Source organism: Sturnus vulgaris, chromosome 2 (assembly GCF_052056855.1).
Source record: "Sturnus vulgaris isolate bStuVul1 chromosome 2, bStuVul1.hap1, whole genome shotgun sequence".
Taxonomy (NCBI): domain Eukaryota; kingdom Metazoa; phylum Chordata; class Aves; order Passeriformes; family Sturnidae; genus Sturnus; species Sturnus vulgaris.
The window spans coordinates 119,279,719-119,290,022 of record NC_142244.1 but is presented as its reverse complement, the minus strand read 5'-3'; the positions used below and the strand labels follow the sequence as shown (position 1 = coordinate 119,290,022).

Sequence of the window (10,304 nt, the reverse complement as noted above, 5' to 3'; positions counted from 1 at the left end):
TATATTATTTATTAAAAACCCTCCTCTAACCAAATAAAAAACAATAAAACATTCCTTTTAAAGTCTAAATATTTATATATTTCTATTTTCATAACAAAATATAATGTAATGTAATATATTTATATATTGGTTTCTTATATTTGCTTCTATATTTTTATTCTTTATCTTTTATATTTACAGTATCTATAAAAAAACCCTACCTCTATCCAAACACAAACCAATAAAACATTCCTTTTAGACTATATTTAGCTGTTTTTTAAGGTTCTGTTTTTCATGCATTCTACACCCACCCCTCCCTCTCAATGTTCTGGCACCCACCATGACCCCCCCCCCCATGCCCGACTCACCTGCTCCTCCAGCGCAGCCCGGCTCCCTCTCCCAGGGACCTTGGGGTGCCCCAAACCACGTCGGAGCCCCCCTCAGCCTTTTTTCCTCACCCCAAAGAAGGCACAGAACGACTCCAACTGCCCTGGACAGCAGCAGGGCACTTGACTGCAACCCCTCCCATGTGTCCATCCCACAGAAAGTGACTCTGCTGACACCAGAAAAGGGAGGGCAACCCCCACAAGGGCTGAAGTTCCTCCCCAGCCCTGCAGACACAGGGGACAAGGGGCAGAAAGGAGGAGGGGCAGCAGAGAAGACAAGGGAAGAAAATCAACATCAAGGTGCACGATGAAATGGAACCCCCCCTAAAAAAAAAAAAAAAAAAAAGAAGAAGAAAAAGGAAAACGAAAAATAACCAAAAAACGAAAAGAAACCCCTGGCATGCTGGATGGGCAGCACAAGAGGGAGGGATTAAAAATGAACAGGGACAGTGTCCTGGTTTTGGGCAAATTTGGGGGAAAACCTCCAGAAGGAGCCCCCAGACAGCAAACCCCACGACTCCTCCCCCCCACCCCACCGGGTTCGGGAAGACTTTCCTCGGAGAAGAGTGGGAGAAAAAAACCTCTTTATTTAACAAGCAAGACACTCCCCAGCACAGGGAAAAAAGACAACACCAGCTGACAAAAAACTCTTTCACCGTTCTGAAGGGATGACGAGTTCAGTCTCTCTGGCGAGTGGTCGCCCAGTTATCAGTCTCTGGCGCTTGGGAATGGCTGCTGCAGGTGACAGAGTGTAGACTCCCGGTGTTTCTTGGGGTTTCCCAGGTCCCCGTCCGGAACAGGTTCAGATGGTATCCAGGAGAGGGAGGGGACGGGGTGGAAGAGAAAACAGTCCAGGGAAAAAGTTGGACTGCCTAGCTGAACTAACTAATAAGAAAAAAGCAAGGGCAAAGCGAAGGAAAGAAAAAGAGGCAGAAGCGAGCAAGCAGGCAAGCAAGCAAGCAGGCAAGCAAGCAAACCGAGCTAAAACCTCTCCTAAACATAGACCATGGGGGAGGTGAGCCGGCTGATAACAAGACAAAACAAAGCTTCACTCTCAGAGTCAGTCCTGGAAGCACAGGACATAATACCAAACATAATCAGGACACATGATTGGAGATAGAAACACCATAACATCACCCTAGGACAGACAGTGACCGGGACACAAGGATCCCACGGGAAACAACGGCACAGGGAGCACCACAGAGGCACAGAGAAGGACGGAGAAAAGACAGAGAGTGCCAAACACACAGCAAGGACTGAGGGGTACCATGACAAAGAGGGAACCCAGGAGCCAGAGAGGAAGCGAGCACAGCCCGTGCGGGGCGGGCAAAGACGGGCAAGGAGCAGCACAGGCACGGAGACAGAGAGGCACGGCCAGCAGGACAGAGGCTCACCAGGAGAGGGGCACAGGAAGGGAGGAGCACCGGGCAGCGCTCCTTTAGGACAAGAATATTCACACACACAAGCAATTCCCTCATTTGCACCTCATTCTTATTTCACACACCGCCCCCCCCCCCCCCCCCCCCCCCATAAAAAATTCAGCTCATAGCACAGGCAGCTCTGGCTTTTCCCTGCACAGTATTTCTACCAGGGACCTGGGCACAGCACGCGGTCGCGAGTCACCTGAATCAATCCTGATTTAACATTTCAAAGCTTCTCCTTCTGGCACTGCACCTTCTCAGACCCGGGCTGCCATGTTCCACTCCCCTCATGGCCACATTCAAGAACAACTGTTGCCATTCTGCAGAGAATTCCCAATATGACTCACATGTTATCAGTGGGCAGAAAACTCTTTGGGCTTCAGTTCCACCTCTCACCTGTTCCACGTGGAGGGAGGACAGGCATTTGTCACACATCACAGCAGCAGTGATGGATCAAGGCTTGCTTTTTTTTTTTTTTTTTTTTTTTTTGATTGAATAAAAGGGTAAGAAAAAACAAACCAGGTCTCATACAAATGTCTTGAAACACCATTAAAGCTTTTTAAACCCAAGGAGACCATCGTGATTCCTGACTTCAGTCTTCTATTCATACTGGTTTTGGCATCATGAAATCAATCAGAGTCTTTAAAGAAATACTAAATCATCATGACTAAACCCCGGGCTCCTGGTCATTTGCACTTACAGCCCCTTGTAGGAAGCTCTCCAGCCTTTTTTTCCCATCCTACGTTGGACAGAGGATGGCTGTGAACCGCACGCCTCCGCACAAACAGTCCTGCCGGTTCCTCAAAAAGTTTAAAATGCCTGTGATAAAAATGATAGAAAGTAATACTGCCTCTCAGACTGTTCAAGAAATGGGAAGTTGGACTTTCAATGTCCCACTGAGAGATGCCAAATAAAAGCTTCCCCATGAGCTCGCACAGAGTAGTAACATTTCTTGGACGAAACTAAACTAAGATTTTTTTTTGACCAAACAAGATAGGTCTGTATGAGAACAGCTCAGGAGGCTTTCAGGGCTCGCAGTGATGCTGGCAGAGCACAGAACGTTAAAGATGAAGTCTTAACTCCCTGAATTAATGCCCTGTGGTAGCCAAAACTTTTTGCAAAGACACATAAGACTTGCTTCTCCTTGTTTCCGAGTTCCCAAGCCGTCCTGTAATTCGTCACCTGCACTAGTGCAGACCAATCTGCCGTGGGCAAGGAACAGATCCGGCTCCTGAGCTCCAAGCCACGTGTCCCCGATGGAAACCCAAGTCAGGAATACAAAAACACCTGTGGAAGAAAGACGAGAGAAAAATCAGAAGACACAGATATTCTTCTATTTCCACACAGAAATACTGAGCCAAGCTGTTTACCTCTGGGACTCTGTTTTCAAACAGCTCCCCAACTCTGTTCCTAGATGGAAAACGTGGAGTGGCTTTGCCCATGCAAAGCCAATGAGCCTCCTCACAAGAAGGAACAAACCAGTTTCCTGCTAAATCAGACACCTGGAAATCTCACCTGTCACATGCTGTCATGGACCAGCAAGAGGGATCAGCATCCAGGCCCACGTGGACTTGTTCATTCCTGGCTTCTAATGCAGCAGGGACAACAGCACTGAAGGGAAATGATCACGTCTTCATTTAAAGAGAACCCAACTTCTTCATCAAAGCCATCACTGTCCTCGATCAGGACATCCACCATATCCAGGACATCTAATAAGTGAAGAAAAACATCAAAGCAAGAATCCAGACTAACAGGAAAAACAACAGACGTAGAATGCAACACTCCAGGAATACAAGGCATCTTTTTAATTCTTTTTAATAAAAAAAAAAAAAAATTAAAAAAAAGTATGAAAGCCACATTTGTCACACAATACAACGTTAAGTGCAACCCCTAAATTACAGCTGAACCTTCACTCTGCCTTTCAATGCTGCTGTCCAGCACGGAGCAGCTGTGGCTGCTCCTGGATCCCTGGATGTGTCCAAAGCCAGGCTGGACACTGGGGCTTGGAGCAGCCCGGGCTACTGAAAGGTGTCCCTGTTCATGGCAGGGCTGGAACTGGATGAGATTTAAGGAGCCTTGCCGGCCAAACCACTCTGGGATTCCATGACTCTGTCAACAGTCCCAAGCAGAAGGGCTAGATTTCCATTTGAGTTCAAAAACGCCGCTGCAAGAGCATGAAGAGAGATTTCAAATACCGTTCAAGTGGCACAACCACGGCAGAAATTACTTTCAGAGGTAAAGCGGCAACTTGGCAATTCCACTTCGACTTCTGATACCAAGAACACGTGGAGAGCTGAATCCTGGAGGGCCCTTACTTAACAGGATTGCCAGAGTTATCCATCCCCAGTTTGCTGATTAGGGCTAGAAAGTGTATCCCCAAGTCATGGAGTTGGGATGTTGACAGGTTACCACATACCATCAATGTGAGAGACGGGGATGCTGATGTTATCAGAGTCCTGTTTAAACAGAGCCACCTGGAGCGTGCTGGCTGCCTGAACCAGGTCTGCTGCCTTGTCAGTGTAGGGACAGGGGTTGGCCACCAGCTTCAGCAGGATCTGTCAGCAAAGGTGGGGAGAAAGGTAAGTGCACCTGCTGGCTGGCAAGTGCAGGGGAACCACACGGTACTGAGAACGACCACGTGCTGAAAGCTGGGCAGCTTTTATGAGGACAACTTCCATAGCACTTCTGCAGGATTCTGTCTACAGTTCCTGCTCTACAGGCCACACTGATGGAAAAACAAAAACCCACCACAACTTGGCACCTAGATTGCGACCACACACCGAGTACCTGGGCAGACCACAGTGGAGGCAAAGCACTGGGCATTCAACATCCTGAAGAGTAAACAGCAAGTGTCACCTTTCCTTGTCAAGGACCACCATCTACTGAGCTCTGATAATGTTGGCACCTAAAGAGGAGATCAAAGCTACCCACACCTACACCACTCTACCCTTACACCGACAATGCTGTAATAACAGCTGATCTTTTTGGATTTCATTTTCCTACAAATCATTTGGCTGCCCTCCCACTGAACACAAGAAGGATGCCACCTCCGTATAAAGAATCCCAAACAAGGCTTTTCTCAGAATTCATTCGCTGGTCTTTGACAGGTTTCTCAACAATAGCAACAAGACCTCCAGTTTCCACTAACACTATTCTTTGCATTTTTTTATCCAGCTGATTTGAACACCGTTACCTTTTCCAAAAACTGAATCACTGCTTCCTTCTGGTCTTCTTTTGTATTATCCAAGTGCTCCAGCCAAATTGAAAGCTCCTTCCACGTGTCCTCAAACGCTCCACTGTCACGTAAAACCTGTCCAGGAAACAAAGGAGGAGGTGTGTAAATAAACCTCAAAACACCTAAAATACAAAACCCCGAGGGATGCAGATCTTTTTCTATAGTTACCTTCATGCTTCCTTCTTTTAGGAACGAAAAGAAGAGCAGGTTGATGAGGAGTCGTATCTGCCGCTCTCCTCACCCTCAGTTCAAGAGGCTCACTAGGGGGACTTCAGCTGCATAGTGGACAATAAAAATCCTACTTCTGTAATTTCTGGAAAGCAGGTTATACTGCTTTCAGAGGGCCGTACAGCTTTCTATCATTACAGGCAGTTAAAAAAAAAAGAAAAAAGCACCTTCAAAATAGCCTGTAGGGGAGTTTTAGAAAACTACCGATGAAACAGAGGAAAATCATTGCTAAATTAAACCTGAATCAGGCTACTTGTACTTAAAGCAATCAGGCAGAGGGATGAACAGTCACATAAATGAGCAGTGGGCTGTGACCACAGCAAGGTCCAGAGAGAAGTGCAAGTTGCTGGGGGTGGTGAGGAAGACCAACAAGTCCCACACCCTAGAGACAGGCTTTGACGTGCCTAGAAACTTCCCCCCGCTTTCCTGCTCTCCAAATTCAGGCCCTGACTGCGAGCACCCAAACTCGGTGACCCCGAGCTCCAGCTCTACAAGCAAGAAAGGAGGAGGGAGAAGAGGAAGGAATCCGAGTGACACCAGGGTTCAGCTCCCTCCCCCTAAGGCCCAGCAAGAGAGGAAACCTTGCCCAGCTTCCCGACCCTGGCACCTACGTTGGACGACTGCAATTACACAGGATGAATCTGTGCCTTTGCTCCTCTCCACACATCAAATATAAGGAAGCCATCACAACTCATTTGTTCTACAGTTACTCCGTGTACAACACCAGCAGCTCTAAAAACAACTGCTGCTCACATCAATCTGACAGGGGAATTCATTTAAAGCAAGAAAACATGAAGGAAAAAGGATTCATTATAATATAAGCGACTATTTTTGGCAGGGTCTGGAAACAGAAATGCACCTGCAGCTCTCACAAAACCAGGCAGGAACAGAATGTGAAATCCAAAAACGAGCCTTCAGTTACATGGCACTGTGCAGAAAAGTAAGTCCTTACCATCTATTCTTAGCAGCCTTTCTGCTGACGGAACTGCCCCAACTTCCCTGTTCCTGCTTTCCCTTCAGAGAAAATGCAAAGGACTGAAGTGGAAAGTGGACACAGGAACAAGTCAAGCAGTCCATGTTCCCACCTGGCAAAAGAATCCAAAACCATCAGAAAAACGGCACATTTTGAGCAGCTTTCGGTTGAGACATTCATTGCTGGGAGACCAAGTGAACCTGCCTTTAATCCCTTGCAAGGATCAAGGGCCACTAAACCCGAATTCAGTCACTGTAACTGGATTTTTTTCTTGGCAGGACAGTCTGGTTGCATTTATTCCTTATTCCTAGGGGTAAATCTCTACCCCTACTTAGGTAACTAAAGGATGTCCTCTTTGAATAAGGTGCTAAAAACAGCGGCCTCTGGTGTCTGGTGGACTTCGAGCTGACCAGCTTTTTCTCAAAAGTCAAATAACTAATTTAAATATGCAGAGGGGGATGCTAATTTTCAAGACAAAAAGTACTCCTTGCATCAAAGCTGGGATCAGACAATAACAGAGAGGACTACTCTGCAGGGCCAGAGGAAACCGGAGAAGACTTATGAAAGGCTAGAGTGCTGAAGTACAGATTAAAGAAACGCTGATAAAAAGTAAAAATCCAAAGCAATATCTTCTTGATCAATGTCAAGACCTTTGCAGGCACCAACTGCACTGATTTATTACAGTATCAGAATTCATTCAGCCTCGGGGGGGTGCGTAAACACGACAGACATTTTCTTTGCTCTTTCATCAACTGCTGCAGTGAAGTCCGTTCACAGCATTGATTTCTGTCAAATATTTCGTTACTAGCCGGTTATCTGACAGCAAATTTCAACAAGAGTCACAGGAAAGGAGACTGGTGACCACACAATCCTGCAGCAAAGGTAACTGCTTCAAGAAAAAATCGTACAATCCTGAAATTTCAGGCCAGTGGGATAGAGCGAATATCCTGATATTTCAATTCAAAAGCTTACCTTAATGGTCTCGGGCTCCGGGGCTTGGAGGGGGGGTCGGTTCGGAAGGGCCGCCTCCGGAGGAGGGGATCCCGGGGGGAGTCAGGGGCCCGGGGAGGGGGGCGAGGCGGAGGGAGAGGAAAAAGAGGAAGATGAGGAGGAGGAAGAAGGGGGAGAGGGTTTGAGAGGAGGGGAAGCCCAAATCCGTGCTGTGTGCGGAGCTCCGACAGCACGCTGCAGCCCGCAGCTCAGTGTGAGCACGGGGCAGAGGAGGCGATTTCTGGGCATTCAATCACCCTGAGGCGGGCCCGGCACCGCCCCTGCAGCACCGTCCCCAGCACAGCTCGGTACCGCTCCGGGATCACCCGGCCCCGCCCCCGGTGCCGCCTGGGACCACTGGGGACCGCCCCTAAAGCACCGCCCCGGCCCCGCCCGGTCCCGTCCCCGGGACCTCCGTGCCCCGCCTCGCCAAGCCCCGGCTCCGCCCCGAGCCTGCCCGGGCTGCGCCGGGACCATCGCTGGCGGCCCCGCCCCTCTTCCCCGGGCCGAAGCGGGCTGAAGGAGATGTCCGCACGATTGGAAACGCCGCCGAAAATCGCACCCGTGGGATCGGTGTCGGCGTCGTGCGCAGGCATCCCACTAGAGCGAGCGGGCTCCTTGCTGTGCCACCCTCCTTTTGCAGCCAGAGTTAGAAGGTCGGGGAGCGACACCCGAGCCGCCATCTTGGGAGAGGCAGGCGCGCAGTACCGCGCTCTGCCCACAGGGTGGCGCTTGGGAGACAGGCAAGGGATGGAATCAAGGAGTGTCCCAATCCTTGAGGAAATCCCCCTGAATGAACGCCCCAAAAAACCCCGACCAGAACTGAGAAACCTCCTGCCTCTGTATGAGTGCAAAGGGTGTGCAAGGAGTGTGCAAATACTGTGCATTAGCAATCGATCGGCAGGCATTGGCAATCGACCGCCGATCTAATCGATCGGCAGGCATTGACAATCGATCGCCGATCGAATCGATCGGCAGGCATTGGCAATCGATCGCCGATCGAATCGATCGGCAGGCATTGGCAATCGATCGCCGAGCTAATCGATCGGCAGGCACGATCAATCGATCGCCGATATAATCGATCGGCAGGCATTGGCAATCGATCGCCGATATAATCGATCGGCAGGCATTAGCAATCGATCGCCGATCGAATCGATCGGCAGGCGCGATCAATCGATCGCCGATCTAATCGATCGGCAGGCATTAGCAATCGATCGCCGATCGAATCGATCGGCAGGCGCGATCAATCGATCGCCGATCTAATCGATCGGCAGGCATTAGCAATCGATCGCCGATCGAATCGATCGGCAGGCGCGATCAATCGATCGCCGATCTAATCGATCGGCAGGCATTAGCAATCGATCGCCGATCTAATCGATCGGCAGGCGCGATCAATCGATCGCCGATCTAATCGATCGGCAGGCATTAGCAATCGATCGCCGATCTAATCGATCGGCAGGCGCGATCAATCGATCGCCGATCTAATCGATCGGCAGGCATTAGCAATCGATCGCCGATCTAATCGATCGGCAGGCGCGATCAATCGATCGCCGATCTAATCGATCGGCAGGCATTAGCAATCGATCGCCGATCGAATCGATCGGCAGGCATTAGCAATCGATCGCCGATCGAATCGATCGGCAGGCATTAGCAATCGATCGCCGATCTAATCGATCGGCAGGCATTAGCAATCGATCGCCGATCTAATCGATCGGCAGGCGCGATCAATCGATCGCCGATCTAATCGATCGGCAGGCATTAGCAATCGATCGCCGATCGAATCGATCGGCAGGCGCGATCAATCGATCGCCGATCTAATCCATAGGCACGCATTAGCTATCGATCGCCGATCTGATTTTTCCCGCCATTTTTCATGGATTTTTTCCCCCATTTCTTACTGATTTTTCCCCAATTTTTCATGCATTTTTTCCCGCAATTTTCGTGGATTTTTTCCCATATTTTCCCCATTTCTCACTGATTTTTTTCCCACATTTCTCAATGATTTGTTTCCCCAATTTATCAAAGATTTTTTTTCCCCATTTCACCATGATGTTTCCCCCATTTCTCACTGATTTTTTCCCCCATTTCTCACTGATTTTTTTCCCCCCATTTTTCCATGGATATTTCCCGATTTTCCCCCCCATTGCTCACTGATTTTTGCCCCCATTTCTCTCTGAATTTTCCCCCCATTTTCCATGCATTTTTCCCCCATTTATCACTGATATTTGCCCCCATTTCTCTCTGAATTTTTCCTTCCATTTTTCATGCATTTTTCCGCCCATTAATCACTGATTTTCTCCCCATATATCACTGATTTTTTTCCCCATTTCTCAATTATTTTTTCCCCCACTTTTCCCCGTTTCTCACTGATTTATTCCCCCATTTTTCATGGATTTTTTTTTCCCCCATTTCTCACTGGTTTTTTTCCCCATTTTTCAAAGATTCCCCCCCCATTTTTCACTGATTTTTCTCCATTTCTCACTGATTTTCCCACCATTTTTCATGTGGTTTTTTTCCATTTCTCACTGATGTTTTACCCCATTCTTATTACCATTCTCATAGCTCTATTTTATATTTATACATATTCTTATATTTGCATTATTTCTGTTATACACTAGATTTTTCATAGATATTTGCTACTTATATTTCATTATATTTTACATGTATACCAATCTATTTCTATTCTTTATATTTTATTTTTATATTAGCTATAAAAACCGTGCCTCTACCCAAATAAAAAGCATTTAAACATTCCTTTTAGACTATATTTAGGTATTTTTTATGGTTCTGTTTTTCATGCATTCTACACCCACCCCTCCCTGTCAATGTTCTGGCACCCAGCATGACCCCCCCCCCCCCCCCCCCCCATGCCCGACTCACCTGCTCCTCCAGCGCAGCCCGGCTCCCTTTCCCAGGGACCTTGGGGTGCCCCAAACCACGTCGGAGCCCCCAGTCTCCACACCCTCCCCCTCCGTAGGGAACGGGAATGGGATGGGGAGCACACAGGACAAGAAAGGAACACAAAAGACACACTGGACAGAGAGAAGAAAAGGGCTGGAAGCTGGATATGAGGATGAAAGTGGAGCAGCAAC

The 10,304-nt window shown here is 48.4% G+C and overlaps 1 protein-coding gene across 3 annotated transcripts; it reads right to left on the bottom strand.

Moving 5' to 3' along the window:
- Positions 1-2,257: 2,257 nt before the first annotated feature.
- Positions 2,258-7,607, bottom strand: LOC148225005 (nucleolar pre-ribosomal-associated protein 1-like). 3 transcript variants are annotated; one of them, XM_088160594.1, is made up of 7 exons: positions 7,195-7,494; positions 5,190-5,296; positions 4,980-5,096; positions 4,203-4,341; positions 3,302-3,495; positions 2,969-3,073; positions 2,258-2,605 (listed from the first exon to the last, which is right to left on the bottom strand). In XM_088160594.1, exons 2-5 carry the CDS (start codon positions 5,193-5,195, stop codon positions 3,362-3,364), a joined length of 396 nt encoding a protein of 131 aa, XP_088016720.1. In that variant the 5' UTR covers positions 5,196-5,296; positions 7,195-7,494; the 3' UTR covers positions 2,258-2,605; positions 2,969-3,073; positions 3,302-3,361. The 3 variants fall into 3 exon arrangements, 2 of the variants coding, with proteins under 2 accessions (XP_088016720.1, XP_088016719.1); XR_015801894.1 differs by lacking the exon at positions 5,190-5,296 and having other exon boundaries at positions 7,195-7,607; XM_088160593.1 differs by lacking the exon at positions 7,195-7,494 and having other exon boundaries at positions 4,980-5,288.
- Positions 7,608-10,304: the final 2,697 nt, after the last annotated feature.